The sequence below is a fragment of the Elephas maximus genome, chromosome 8 (genome assembly GCF_024166365.1).
Source record: "Elephas maximus indicus isolate mEleMax1 chromosome 8, mEleMax1 primary haplotype, whole genome shotgun sequence".
Lineage (NCBI taxonomy): Eukaryota > Metazoa > Chordata > Mammalia > Proboscidea > Elephantidae > Elephas > Elephas maximus.
The window spans coordinates 26,187,494-26,202,639 of NC_064826.1; the positions used below are offsets into that span (position 1 = coordinate 26,187,494).

Consider the following 15,146-nt stretch of genomic DNA (forward strand, 5'->3'; position numbering starts at 1 on the left):
TGGTTTAGGGGAGGACGAAGAGGTTTATATTAAGCAATTTTATAGAGAATCAAACTTGGAGTGTGATAAGTAATTTGAATTCTTGATAGAAACTAGAGAAATTTGAAAGTCTATGTAGAGGTAATAAGCCAAAACTCTAGTGAGAAAAGTAAATTACCAAAACCTACCCCTAAATCTCAGTGTCTTAACAAACAAAAGTTTCTTATTTATACTAAATGTCCAAGGTGTGTTGGCTGGAAGTATACTCATGAGTCATACAAGGGACCCAGGCTGATAATGGCTCCGTATCAACAAGTGTGTCCATGGACATAGTGGCCAAGAGAAGGGAACATAGCAAATCACACACTGGTGTTTAAAGCTTTTGCCCAAAAGTGATGCATCATTTCCACTGACATGTCATTTTCCAAAGCAAGTCAAAGAGGGCAGGAAAGTGTATTCCTACTATGTGTCAGAAGGAGACCTGGAATTTTTGTAAACCCTAATGACATAATACATACACCATTTATTCTAGTAACAAAAAAGAAACAAAACCAAAGTTAAAAGATTTTTAAAATGTGCTATTGTTCTGTGCTGTCGAGTCTGTTCCAAGTCATAGTGATCCTATTGGACAGAGCAGAACTACCCCATAGGGTTCCCTAGGCTGTAATCTTTATGGGAGCAAATTGGCAGATCTTTTCCCTCGTGGAGCCACCTGTGGGTTCGAACTGTCAACCTTTTGGTTGGCAGTTGAGTGCTTAACCACTGCATCACCAGGGTTACAGGTAACCTCTGTTGTTGTATGCTGTCAATTCCTACTCATAGTGACTCTACAGAACAGGAGTAGAACTGTCCCATAGGGTTTTCTAGGCTGTAATCTTTACAGGGGAGCCCTGAGGGTGCAGTAGTCGGAATCTGATTGACAACGGCAACAGGTTTGGTTTGGTGTTTTGGTTTAATCTTTACAGAAGCAGACTGTCACATCTTTCTCTCCCTTGGAGAGACTGTTGGGTTCCAAACACTGACCTTGCAGTTAGCAGCCTGACCACTGAGCCACCCACCAGGGCTCCTAAATGTGCTATAAGAATTTTAGCTTACTGTGCATTGTTAATGAATTTTCAAAGTAATCCTTATGTTTACAATAGCAATTAATTTTTTGTGAAGTGCTTAATTGTAGTTTATGAAAGATTAGCTTCTACATATGATCCCATAAATGAAAAGAATTATACATATCTGAGATTTCTCATGATCATCAAATGTTATCTTTTTTTTGGTGAACCTTTTAACATTTCTAAGGATAAAGATTACTACTTTATTACAGAATCTTGCACTTCACTCTCTTTATAACTTGGGGGAGGAGGGGGGTTGGTGGTGATTGCATTTCTTCAGTGTAACCCATACCCATTAAGTCGATTCTGACTCATAGCCACCCTATAGGACAGAGTAGAACTGCCCCGTAGAGTTCCATGGAGCGCCTGGTGGATTCGAACTGCCAACGTTTTGGCTAGCAGCCATAGCGCTTATCCACTACGCCACCAGGGTTTCCAAAAACCACACCCATTGCCGTTGAGTCGATTCTAACTCAGTGACCCTATAGGACAGAGTAGAACTGCCCCATAGGGTTTCCAAGGAGCGGCTGGTGGATTTGAACTGCCAACCTTTTGGTTAGCAGCCATATTTCTTAACCACTTAACCACCAGGGTTTCCATGTGGTTCCACTGGGGCTCAAACCCAGGATCTTCTGTGTGTAAAGCAGACATGATAACCGCTACTCTGTGGAACCACCCACAATTCCAAATTCCAAAAATCTCAAAAAGAGAAAGCTTTTTAAGAAATTATTTGGAAGCAAAACCTGACCCAAATTGAACTAAGGCAGTTTGTGTTCTTTTATCCCACTTTAAGGTGCATATGCATACATTTTGCCACCCAAAACCCAGTGCCATCGTTTTGCCACAGACATATTAATATATTTGATTCTGGCCTGCTTCCCAGCCCCACCGAAGGTGTTACATAATACGAAGGCTATGCCCATACTACCTTTCTAACACCTGAAAAATCCTGAATTTCAAACAGGTGTTTCAGGAAAGGGATCGTAGATCTGTATTTCTAGTCCCTTCACAAGCTCACAAAGAGGTGTCCTGACCCAAATTTACTCCATACAGGTAATACCCAAAGCATACTTTTTAGGCCATTAGTTTTATAGAGTATTCAAATATATTTTGTTTCTCCAGTGCATTATTCACCTATATCAAAATACATTTTAGTCTGAAGTAATGGGAAATTTTCTGAAATACTTGATTTCATAAAGCCGCTAGGTGGCAGTCTTTGTAAAAGTGAAAAAAACATGAAAAAATGCCTATTGTATAATAAATACTGAGATAAATAAGGGTAAATGTTTCATGAGAAATAATAAGTCATTTTAGGCAGTAAATCTGAGAAGATGCATATATTAAGAAAAATGAAAATAATTTTGTAAAATTACTTTTCCACTTCTGTAATTGCGTCTTTTTAGTATTGGCTGTCTTTAGCTTGCATTTACATTTATGCAACGGAACGACCTATGTATACGTGTGGGCGCGCCTGTGTGTGTGTGAAAATAACCGTTTCAGGTTGCGTAGACTACCCAGGAAGCCAGTTAAATTAGGCTTCTATTGTAAGATTGAGTTGTATAAGATTTCTCTGCAGCAAAGTATAAGATAAAATATGAAGATAGAGTGGTATCGAATCACAACGCTGTGAAGTACTTGAAGTTCACCACCACCAGTGTTTCTTCCCTGCATCTCCTCCCTTTATGTGCCTAAACCTGGTATTTTCATACTGTCCCTACACAGAAGACAGTGAATGATAGATTTAATACCACCTGAATGTTTTTAAAATTTTAAAGAGGAGACCCAGAAAGTGAGTGTTCACATTACTAGTCAAATTTAAGATGCATTTTTATTTTGAAGATGGAGGTGGGGAGTGTTGGGTGAACTTTTCTGCACACCTCCTATTACAGGGCAGGGCTTCCCAGCTCGGGACTAAGCCCTGCCTAGGTTCTTACGTTCTGATCACGAATGACCAGGAGAGGCTTGGAGGTTCCACACGAACAAAGTTTTTTAGGAAAAGGCTCGCAAGAGAGAGAGAGAGAGGAGTTTTCACCTATGCTAGCCTCCAGTCTTTCTCTGAACGAAGGATTTCTTAGGGCTTATAAAGACATTATGTTTATTCATTAGATGGGTGGAGATTTTCAGGAGAAGGGGAGGGATTATGAAAATTAAATGTGATCGCAGTTGGAATTCAAGACAGATTTCCTCACAGAGGTTGCTGGAACTAAGATGGAGTCTGTCACAAAGGCTGCTGGGATGTGGAACAGGACTTATTCTGGGATGTTGCCCATGTGTGATGTCTCTGGATCTTGGTCCGAATCTCAGCAAGGGATCTTCGTTCATGATTATCTCATGCGGAAGGTCAATCATACGTTACCTTAATTTTTACTGCACATGCTCTACACCTGGTGGGGGACTTGAAAAACAACTCAGGAGAGTTATCAGTAATTTATAGCTGGTCAAGCATGTAGGGATAGGAGATATGTCCCCTTATCTTGTCTAAGCACCTAGTTAGTCACAAGTGGTCCTTGAGTGCCAGCAGTAAAAGTTACATGGTGGTCTGCACTCAGGTTTAGATTCCAAGAATACTGAACCAGAGGTTATTTAATTACAGCTGGTCAAGCACACAGGGCCTTGGAATGTAGCCCCTTATCTTGTTTGAGCACCTAGTTTGTTAGTCTCAAGTAGTTCTCTGGTGCTAGCAGTAAAAGTTATACGGTGGTCTGCGCTTCGGTTTAGATTCTAAGAATACTGAGTCAGAGGTTATTTAATTATAGCCAGTCCCATCTCTTGCCTGTTTCACCATGTCAAAGGCAGAAAACTTGAGAGACCCCAGAAAAACAAGGCAGGCAAGTTCCAGCTCTAAGAGGTTTCAAAGTATATGAAACTGCTTACTGGCAAATAATAATGCTGGTAGCTGAGTCAAAAGCAACTGGACAGCAACAGTTGTTTTTTTTTTTAGCTATTATTGTGAGATAGCTGCATGAAGTCTGTTAGCACATTTGCAACAGGAACATAGTTCAGGTTCTTTCCCCCAATACTTTGTTTCTTTGAGAACTTTCTCAAAGAAATTACCTTTAGGACTCAGTGATATAAAAAGCCTTGCTTCTCCTGACTTACAGAAGAAATTGCCTCAGTCTCCTTTTTCTCTCTGGCTCCCTGGAAGCTAAGTTCTAAATTTAACAAAAGCAGGTGGGCACCTACTGTTGTACTACAGTGCTCTCCTCATAGTCTTGTCTCACCTCATATGTGCGTTTTCTCTGATCCCGATTTCTTAATTATAAATAAGCGTCAGTTGCTGTCATTGTTTGGCTCGGAGAATTGTGCCCTTTCACAAGAGTGACAGGGCTCTCCGAGAGTGGTTAGCGTCCCATTCACTTTGAAATCAAAGTACCTCAATTCCACCTTCTCCCCACAAGTCGCCTTCCGCTTCCCCGCCCCGTTGCGCCCCGCGGCCCCGCCTCCCCGCCCCGCCCCCTCGCGCCGTAGCTCCGCCCCTCGCCCTCGCCGCCTTCCTCTCTAGCGCCGGCTCCGCCTCTTCGCCCGGGGGCGGTGCCCCGGCAGGAGGAGGCGGCACCAGGGCCGTTGCTAGGATACAGCCGGCAACAATGAACTGGGAGGGTACAGACGCTGCTTCCCAGGAGCCGGAGAGACCGTTTCGAGGAGAGTAGCTGCGGTTCCTAGGCAGGTAGGAGGAGAGGTTCCGACTGCCCGCTCCTGTCCAGGTGCTTGGACCAGGCCGGAGCCGGTGGTTCTACCGCCCTGGAGTCCGAGGACCACGTGCTGACGCTGATCCCGCCTGGGCTCCGGCGGTCGCCTGGCCCGTCGGGAATGGTCCGCCTTCACTTAAAAACCGTGCAAAGCATCCTATCGTTCTGTGGCTCGATTTCCGGATCTGCCTCTTAGGTCTGGGGTCTCAGAAGCAGCGGCAGCATTAAGCTAGAGGTGTACAGCCCCTCCCACCCCGAGTGCTTGTCGGGGAATAGTATAGAAGCAAGAGGTGTGTGTAAGGCACATCTGACACTGGGAAACGTTTAGCCATCTGTGGTGACCATTTCAACCCTAAGTACACCGAGGGCTTTTCCATTACCTCACCCCGCACTCTCTCACTCCTTGCTGTGCTTCACATAAACCGAAAAACTGAACAAGCCTATCTGTTTGGTAGAAGGCAAAACTGGATCCCTGCTTACAGTTAAAGCCTGGGTGTATCTTTAAACAGTAAAAAATAAAATCATGCGTTATATTTGAAAAGGAGTCCATTTTTTGGTGTGCAGTCATAATGGAAACTGCTTTTTTCCTTTTAAAAATATTTATGTTTGAGTAGATAACACATACAAACGATAAATTCGAATGATAAAAAGAATGAACAGTGAAACCTTCCTTCCACGCTATCCCTCCTGACCTTTCAGAGGCATTCTTTTTTTTTTTTTTTTTTCTGCGTATATAAATATATAGTTGGGACGTTATAAATACTGTGCTTTGTTTTTTCACTCAACATTGTGTATTTTGGAGATCATTTTCTATCAGTATTCACAGATCTGCTTCATTTTGTGTGTGTGTGTGTGTGTGTATATATATGCATGCATTTAGGTTTCGTTGTGAGGTGTTTCTAAGCATATCATGAAATTGAGGAAATTTCACAAGCAAAAAGCGATACATTTCACCACCTAAAAGTATAAAACTTTACAGCAAAAGACAACATAGGCTAAAAAACATGATGGGAAATATACTTGCACACACAGCAAAGAGGTAATTATTGACTTTTATAAAACAAGATAAGAATGTAAGGAAACAAGCATGGAGTTTTCTTGGGGTTATAACATGGTTCTGCCTTTCTGGAAGACACTTTGATGGGATTTAATTAAAAACGTTCGTGCCCTTTGACTCATTGCTTCTAATTCTGGGAATTTATACTACAGTATACTTACACATATATAAAAAGATATATGTGCAACGTGTTTGTTGCAAGGTTATTTTTATTACCAAGATATACCTTAAATGTCTGTCAATAAGGCAACAGTTGAGTATAATGTGGTTTAGCCCTGCAATAAAATTACTATGAAGTTTTTGAAAAGAATGAGGCAGAATCACATGTTTTGTGTAGAAATATGTTAAATGTATATTAAATAAAAAAGCAAGTTTACAATAGTATCACATGTCCAAAATAGAATTCTCATTTAATCTCACTTCTATCCCAACTTGCTTTGCTTGACATTATCAGTTGGTCAGGCCAAAAATATTGGAGGTAACCTTGATTCCTCTCTTTATATCACAGCCCACGTCCAGTTCATCAACAAATCCTTTTCGCTCTACCTTGAAGATGTGTGCAGAATCCAACCACTTCTCACCGTCTCCTCCACTCTTACCCTTATCCATTTCACGTGTGTGCTACTGCAGTAGTTTTTTAATAGCCTCGTGGTATATAGCAAATGTGTTTATTTTTCTCAATTCAGGAAAATGTCTGATCAGGAGGAAGAGGCTGATGCTCAGAATATAACTGACGCATCAGAAGAAAGCGATGATGATGCTTTTGAGACTGTCAGTGTTCCGGGTCCCTTAGAAGAGCTTCCAGAGTCAGAGCACACTGAAAAGCTGCATAACTCGGAAGTAGAACCATCCAGCGGGGGCCATGAAACACGTGTTGGGTCGCAGAGTGAGCAGCGTGAGCAGAGCTATATAAGCCCAGAAGAAGACGAGGAAGAACCCCTCATGGGAGAGGTTGTGTCATCCATCCGAGTGTCATATACTTCAACAAATTATGACAAGCACTATTTAACCAACTCAGATAATGTAGTGCCGCCACCCAAACTGAATCTGGATAATAACCTGGAATTTCTGGATACAATAAAGACTGTAAAGGAGTCTTTGCACTCATGGAGGCAAGAGTTTTCAGCAACAGGTATCACCTAGGGAGGATATTTCATTCCCTTGTTTTGAAGGAAGGTTGCTTTTTCTCGTTTGTTTGTTTTCTTAAAGAATTTCTTGTGTTCTGTTTGATGTTACTTTCCTTTTATCTACCCCACTTCTGAAGCTGTATTGCTTGAGTCCCTTTACTGTACGTGAAATCTTCCTCTATTCTGTTGTTCTTGAATAAATGAACATCATTAAATTTTAAGTTGATATTTATGCTGTATCTGCTTGTAGATCGCTGACCTATATTTGACTACTATTCCTTCTTTTCTCTTTTTATCTACAGTAAGAGTTGTACTTCTTCCTGTGGCCCAGGAAATTATAATGCCTTTTAGAGTTGATGCCATGTTTAAACACCTCAAGGATTATTTTTCAGACTTGTTAAATGTTCCATCTGAGGTACTGCAGATAACTTGTTCAGGTAAGTTTGGAGGCTAATAAAAGGTATCAAGAGTTCTTTAAACAGTCAAGATCTTTTGTTTGTTAGACTCAATATTCTTGATAGTTACTATTTAAATATTGTGGTTATGCGTGTATTCATTGGACACAATTTACCGAGGGCATAATTTGTTCTAGATACTTTGCTAAGAGCTGGGGACACAAAGAAACATGAGATAAAGTCCCTGTCGTCAAGTTATTTACAAACTGGTAAGGATGAAGATGTATGCAGTAGTTACTACATAACGTGTAATTGCTTCAATGGAGAGAAGCACAAAAAAACTATGGGAACAGGAAGGAATGAACCTAGGAGACTCAAGAAGTTTCACTTAACACCCTTCCCCAGTCTATTAAATTATCATTTAATAGAAGTGGTAATACTTGTGCTAAGTCCCAAAGATGTGAGAGAACCTGGGATTTTTGGGAAATGGTAAGAAGTTTAGGGTAGCTAGAAGTAGAATATATATGAGAATGAGAGAAGATGAGACTGAGAAAATAAATGACGAAGGGGAGTGTATAGAATAAAATACAACTGAAAATGGTCTATCAGTCTTCTTTACGTCAAGGTCAATTCATGTTCCCATGAGGTACAGGTTTATTTAGATTTTGTGGAAGGAATTGAGCAGCCCACTGAAGTTACACTAGCCTTTTGTCACATGAGGACATAGTCTTTGTAACTGCAATATGGTTAACCAGACTAGTTTAGCTAAAGGAATGTTTCTATAGAATTTGCCTGCACGGAGCCCAATATTTTAGTTTAAGGTGTTTGGCATTAACTTAAAAAGATGCCACAAAAAGATTTCAGAGAAATATGAACACCTTATGGGCAAGTCCAAAAGCCTAAAAAGAAGTTTGCCATACTTTCCAAGTCCCTTTTCCTGGCTAAAGCAGAGAAAAACAGTCAGTTCAATTTCAGAATTAGTTTTAGAGATCTATTATAATGAATGTTCTCCAAAACTAAGATATTCATGCATTCAGATAACTGATTACTAAAGCACGTGGCTGGGAAAACAAAGCTAAGATTTAAATGATTGTTAATGGTAACCATGATAACAATGGTGATGATAATTAAGTTGATGATGACAGTGAATTTATTGAGCAGTAACTATATGCTAGTCCCTCCATACAACCTTTTGCCTACATTGTCACTTAATCTGTACAGTAATCTTTTGTGGTAGGTATTGTTATTAACTTCTTTTTGAGAGAAAATGAACTAAAGCTCAGAGAACTTGTGTAAAGTCAGAGTCTGAACTTAAATGTAGGTAGGATTCCACAGAGGGAATTTGAAAATGATTGGCACTAGCTAACTAGCAGGTGGAGTTCAAAATTGGAGAAGAGAGCTTTGAGACTGGAGTAGCTGGCCAGTTGGTTCTAACGACTCTCTGTTCTTTGTGTTTCATGATCTTGTTTCTTCACGTGAGGGAGCTCTGGTGGTGCAGTGGTTAAATCAATCGACTGCTAACTGAAAGTTCAGTGGTTCGAAACCACCAGTGGCTACACAGGAGAAAGATGTGGCAAGCTGCTTCAGTAGAGGCTTACAGCCTTGGAAACCATATGGGTTTGCTATCAGTTGGAGTCGACTCTACTGCAGTGGGTTTGGCTTTGGGTTTCTTCATTATAGTTACCAGGCATCACCACTGGGTAACAGGCTTATTTTAAGTCAGCAGCAATAACAGAGAGCTTGATTGTGCCAGCCATCCTTGATGATAGGTACTTTCTTCTACTCCTAGAACTGGAATTCAAATTTGGTGGGATGCAGCCTGCTTATTAAACAAGCCCTGGTTGTGTAACGGTTAAGTGCTTGCCTGCTAAGCAAAAGGTCGGTAGTTCCAACCCACCAACTGCTCCATGGGAGAAAAGACTTGACTATCTCCTCATATAAAGATTACAGCATAGGAAGCCCTGTCTGCTGTGTCATCAGATGGGGTCACAATGAGTCGGAACCAGCTCAACAGCACACGGCAACAACATCAAGCCTACGAGTAGAAATAGGTGGAGGAATAAAGAGGGATCTGGGAACCTCTATTGGTTTCTAATGATTGTGGTAATAAAATTACCACAAATTTGTTGGCTTAAAACAACACAGATTATTTCTTTTACAGTTCTGAAAGCAGGAAGTTCTAGATTAGTTTCAGTGAGCTAATGTCAAAGTGTCATCAGGGCCATGTTCCCTCTGTAGGCCAGAGGAGAGAATGCACTTCCTGGCCTTTTTTAGCCTTTAGAGCTTCATTCCCTGCATTCCTTGGCTCGTGGCCTCTTCCTCCATCTTCAAAGCCAGGAGTTCAGCATCTTCAGTCTCTCTTTCCTTCTATAGCATCATCTTCACCTCCATAGCCAAATTTCCCTTTATTTTCCTCTTATAAAGACACTTGTGATTACATTTAGGACCCACCAGGATAATCTGGGATAATCTATCTCAAATTCCTTAATGTAATCAAATCTGCAAAGTCGCTTTTGCCATACAAAATAACATTTACAGATTCTGGGGATTAAGACGTGGACATATTTGGGGACCGTTTTCAGCCTACCATGAATTAAACTGACATTCTTACCAGTTTTTTAAATTAAAAAAATTGAGATGTGATATTGAAACACAAAGATGTTAGAACGTGCTTTCTCGAGCATAGCCAAAATAGACTATAGTGTCTGCTGTGTTTCTGAGAATGCCTGTAGCACTTGCTGTCTTCAAGATCCTAATTTTAAGAAGGCCTGACATGTGAAGGTGGATATAGATTCCATCAATAGTGTTTCCATGACAAAAAGCAGCAGTCAATAACATTATTACATTTTTGTATGCCTTAAAACAGAGAAAGAAAACCAGTCAATTTATAGAAAAACCTGGGGAGTAGAAGTTAAAGCAATACAAGATAAAAAGCGTTTTGATACAAGGGTTTTTTTTTTTTTTTAAATCCTTTCTAAGATCTATAAAAGCAATTAAACAGAGCTACGATGTGAAGTGACCACCAGCCACTCATTTAAGTCATGCTCATACCACATAGTACTTGGTGTACAAGCAAAGCCAGCTCTGTACAACTCTCACTAATTGATTTAAGTGACCACTGCCTGAGAAGCTTAGGAATATAAATGTACAGAATATAACACACACACAAACACACAAAACACACACACAGGTGCCATTAACTCCATATACGATAACAGATGCATTCTAACTATGATGTGTACTTTTTCCAGCACAAAGCCGATACGTAACTCCACCTTAGCATGAATTAATTTATAGAAATTTCCAGTATGGAAAGGGAGAAAAGATGGGATTCCTTGGAATTCCGAGTCTATGCTTTTCTGCACTGAGAAGGAGGCAGTGGTATTACAATGGTCAGGCTATCCCCGATGTGGATATGTGCTGTGCTTAGATATAATACATCACAGCTTTTTATAGAATTAAATTCAGAATATGATTCTGCTCATAATAGGGAATATGCTTTATTTTTAAACGTTTATAGAGTTTCATGGTTGCTATATATTTGTATTTATGACGAGTTGAGGGGTGCAGTTTACTTTCTTTATAATGTTGCATTCTTACTCCTCACTTCTCACTGTGGAGTTTTCTGTACTAACGTTACAGTAGGAGGTGAAAACCATCAAGGTTACATGTGGTATTAAAATGATACGACTCCATAAAGCACCCTTGATATTTTCCATCTCCTTAAAATGAGCACGTGTATATATATTTACACATATATATGTATGTAAAACCATATCTTTGTCATAAAACTTACTATAATTTTATCCCTTTTTTTTTCCTTAGGAATAATTCTTAAAAATAATGAGACTCTACTACAACATGAAGTTAAGCCACAGGAAATTGTACAAGTGGAAATCTCTTCTAAAAATCCAGATCTCTATCAAATCAGAAGAATACCTGGACTAAGTAATGGCTCTGAAATCATAGCTGTCAGAGTAGAAACTGGTTAGTTATTTGATTTTTTTTGTTTTTTTAGATAAAGTATTTTCGAGTCTCTTTGTAGTTGAACTTTCATTCAATCTTGGTTTTGTCTCCTCAGGTATTGATCAGTACCAGAATGTAGCTGTTGAGATTGTAAAATCTGACTTTCACAAACCATTTCTTGGTGGATTCAGACATAAGATAACAGGAATAGAATATCATAATGCTGGAACACAAACTGTACCTAAAAAGATTCTTGAAAAAGCTGGCATATTTTCTAGGGATACCCAGGTAGTATTTTTAGTTTTCATTTTGGTTTTTGAAGCTATAGAATCAAAAATCATTTTACTATATGACTCTCAAATTAAGTTCTTCTAAGTAATTATATTTCTATATATGACTTGACAGCACTGGGTTGGTGGGTTAAGTAATTATATGGGCTCCTGGTAGCATAGTAGTTAAGTGTAAGGCTGCAAACCAAAAGGTCAGCAGTTCGAATCCACTAGCCACTCCTTGGAAACCCTATGGGGCAGTTCTACTCTGTCATGTAGGTTTGCTTAGTCCCAGTCACTATGAGTAATTACACTGCAGTTAAGATAACAATAGAAAAATTGACTTAAATATGTAGGGAAATACTCTTCACTCATTTGTGTTTGTACATATATATTAAAAAAAAAAAACAAACCCATTGCAAGTGAGTCGATTCTGACTCATAGTTGCCCTACAAGATTAAGTGGAACTGCCCCTAGGGTTTCCAAGGAGGAGTTGGTGGATTTGAACTGCTGACCATTTGGTTAGCAGCTGAGCTCCTAACAACTGCACCACTAGGACTCCTGTTTGATATAGTGGATACTTATTTCCATTTTTATGGTTTATTTTAGACAGTTTATGAGAGAAGAAAGCTCCAGCAAACTACAAATACAACATCCACACAGATGACTAAAATTGGTGTGTATGTATCAAATGTGACGGATAAACTGGTAACACCAGGGAGATATTTCACAGCAGCAGAACACCATGCTCAAAGATTACAAGCGGTAAGAAGAATTTTATTGTGGATGACTACTAAAAAGTAAACATAAGCCAACTGTTCTGTGTACATGTCTGTGCCTGTGTGTGCTTCTGTAAACCTCACTAGATGGGGAAAGACCAGCCCGTGGGTGTGAGTCACATTTCATTGGTAATAAAAGCAGTCTTTGTCTCCGATCTCCTTCTAGGATAAAGAACAAGCCTTCGTAAGCCCTAAATTCTTTAATCTTCATCCATTCCTTTTCTACTTTTATTGTGTTTCTTTTATTCTTTACATAGCTTTTTGAGTTCAATGCTTAGTAGTTATTTCAAATATTTCCTGTTTTGGGCAAGATTATATCATGTATAATTATAGATATTTTTTGTACTCATTCTTGCCATCTCATTTTGTTTTTTAGTTACGACTTATTCTTGTTTGATTAGTTTTTCATTTATTAACATTTCCTTTGTTTTATTCGTTTAATTAAACTTTTCTCATCTTTTACTCTTAAAATTCAGAAGTAGATACTTCTATTTTTCTAATATTTACTTAAAAATTGTTTTTAGGACATTTAAATATTTTCATATCAAATGCAGTTGGCCCTCCATATTCTCTGGCTCTGCATCCATGGATTCAACCAACCATGGGTGAAAAATATAAAAAACAGAGTTTTTTTCTTGTCATTATTCTCTAAACAGTACAGTATAACAACCGCATACCATTTACATTGTTTAGGTATTATGGGAGGATGTGTGTAGGTTATATGCAAATGCTATGCCATTTTATATGAGAGACTTGAGCATTTGCAGATTTTGTATCCAAGGGAGTCTGGGAACCAATCGCCTGCGGATACTGTGGGATGACTCTATATGTTTAGTCAAGCTCTATACCTTCGTCGTAAAAAAATTCAAGAACTTTTCTTAATTTTTTTTTTCCTCATTCTTAATTCCTCCTATCCAGTAAGGATTTGACCTGGAATTATAATTTTTATGTATGTGTATATATACATATATGCACATAGTTTATTTTGTAATGATAGTCTAACTTATTATATAATTATGATTTCAGATTATTTTATATATTTGCATTTGTACAACATACATATATATATTCAAATAAAATGTATTTAGCTTAACTTTGAGGTTTTTTTTTTTTACTATTCTAATTTTTCCCCTCGAATTTATTATTCTTGCTAGAACATAAACCTGTTGCCATTGAGTTCATTCTGACTCATAGCAACACTATAAGACAAGATAAAACTGCCCCATAGGGTTTTCAAGGTTGTAATCCTTACAGAAGCAGACTGCCACATCTTTCTCATGCAGAGTGACTGATGTGTTCAAAAGCACAGGCCTTTTGGTTAGCAGCCAAGCACTTAACCACTGCACCACCAGGGTTCCTTGCTGGAACATACTCTCTAGTAGTTTTTTCAGAGATATGCTCGTGGGGTAACCTATCTAAGCCCTTACTGAATGACCCTTATACTTGAATTTTAGTTTGTGTGGGTGTAATGGTTAGGTTCAAGCTAATTTTCAAAATATTTTCTTTTATAACTTTGAAGCTGTACTTGATTAAAAGGTTGATGTTAATTTGATACTCATTTTATAGTTTCTTTTTTCCAGAAACCTTGGGATTTCTGTTTCACCCCTGATGTTTTGAAACTTTATTGTGATGTGTTTGAGTTTGGATGGACCCTTTCTATCTGAGAGCCCATTCTTTCTTTAGTTTTGGAAAAATATTCTTCTGTTATGTTTTGAGTAATTTCTCTAATCAGTTTTCTTCATTCTGTCTTCTGGAACTTGTATCAGACATTTTGGAATGTTTGAATTTATCTTCCTTGTTTCTTAATTTCTTTTCATTCTTTCTGATTGTTATGACCTTTGCCCTGCATTTTAAAAGACTTTCTCATCTAAGTTTTCAGTTTACTAATTTCCTCTTAAGCTCTGCATGTTTTGCAGATCAGCTTACAATAAACTGAATTAGTTAATTAGAATTAATTCTCCAGCTATATGCGTTCTTCCTGTCTTCCAATGTAGTAGAGCTTTCAGTGGGCACATGGCTGGCCCACGTTTCATTATGTCCCTGTATATTGGTAAGGGCATGTAACTAAAACCTGGACCATGGGAGTAAGGGACAATGATGTGTGTCACCTCCAGGTGTTGAAAATGACTGGGTTACAATTCTTTTGTTGTTCTTCCCCTTTCCATTGGCCGGAACATGATAGGAAGTAGAGCAGCCATCTGGGACTTAGAGAAAGGAAGCCGTTTGTTGAATGTGATATAGCTCCTTTCCAGCCCTAAATTGCTGCCTATTTTCGGATTCCCCCACGTGTCTGTCAGTTTGTCATACTGTGGGGGCATGTGTGTTGTTGTGATGTTGGAAGCTATGCCACTGGTATTCAAATATCAGCAGGGTCACGCATGGTGGACAGGTTTCAGCTGAGCTTCCAGACTAAGTCAGACTAGGAAAAAGGACTGGTGGTATACTTCTGAAAAGAATTAGCCAGTGAAAACCTTATGAATAGCAGTGGAACACTGTCTGATATAGTGCCGGAAGATGAGCCCCTCAGGTTGGAAGGTACTCAAAAGATGACTGGGGAAGAGCTGACTCCTCAAAGTAGAGTCAACCTTAATGATGTGGATGGAATCAAGCTTTTGGGACCTTCATTTGCTGATGTGGTATGACTCAAAATGAGAAGAAACAGCTGCAAACATCCATTAATAATTGGAATGTGGAATGTACAAAGTGTGAATCTAGGAAAAATGGAAATCATCAAAAATGAAATGGAACACATATACGTTGATATCCTAGGCATTAGTGA

At 39.0% G+C, this 15,146-nt stretch overlaps 1 protein-coding gene across 2 annotated transcripts in view; it reads left to right on the top strand.

Moving 5' to 3' along the window:
* The first annotated feature begins 4,670 nt into the window (after window positions 1-4,670).
* IQUB (IQ motif and ubiquitin domain containing) overlaps window positions 4,671-15,146 on the top strand; it is a 109,084-nt gene continuing 98,608 nt past the window's right edge. For both annotated transcript variants that reach the window (XR_007518388.1, XM_049893134.1), the window contains exons 1-6: window positions 4,671-4,752; window positions 6,518-6,963; window positions 7,261-7,395; window positions 11,179-11,340; window positions 11,435-11,607; window positions 12,198-12,353. Coding sequence is in view for 1 of the 2 variants with exons in the window: in XM_049893134.1 (XP_049749091.1) it covers window positions 6,522-6,963; window positions 7,261-7,395; window positions 11,179-11,340; window positions 11,435-11,607; window positions 12,198-12,353 (1,068 nt within the window). In the remaining variant the exon portion in view is untranslated. The remainder of the gene's footprint in view (window positions 4,753-6,517; window positions 6,964-7,260; window positions 7,396-11,178; window positions 11,341-11,434; window positions 11,608-12,197; window positions 12,354-15,146) is intronic.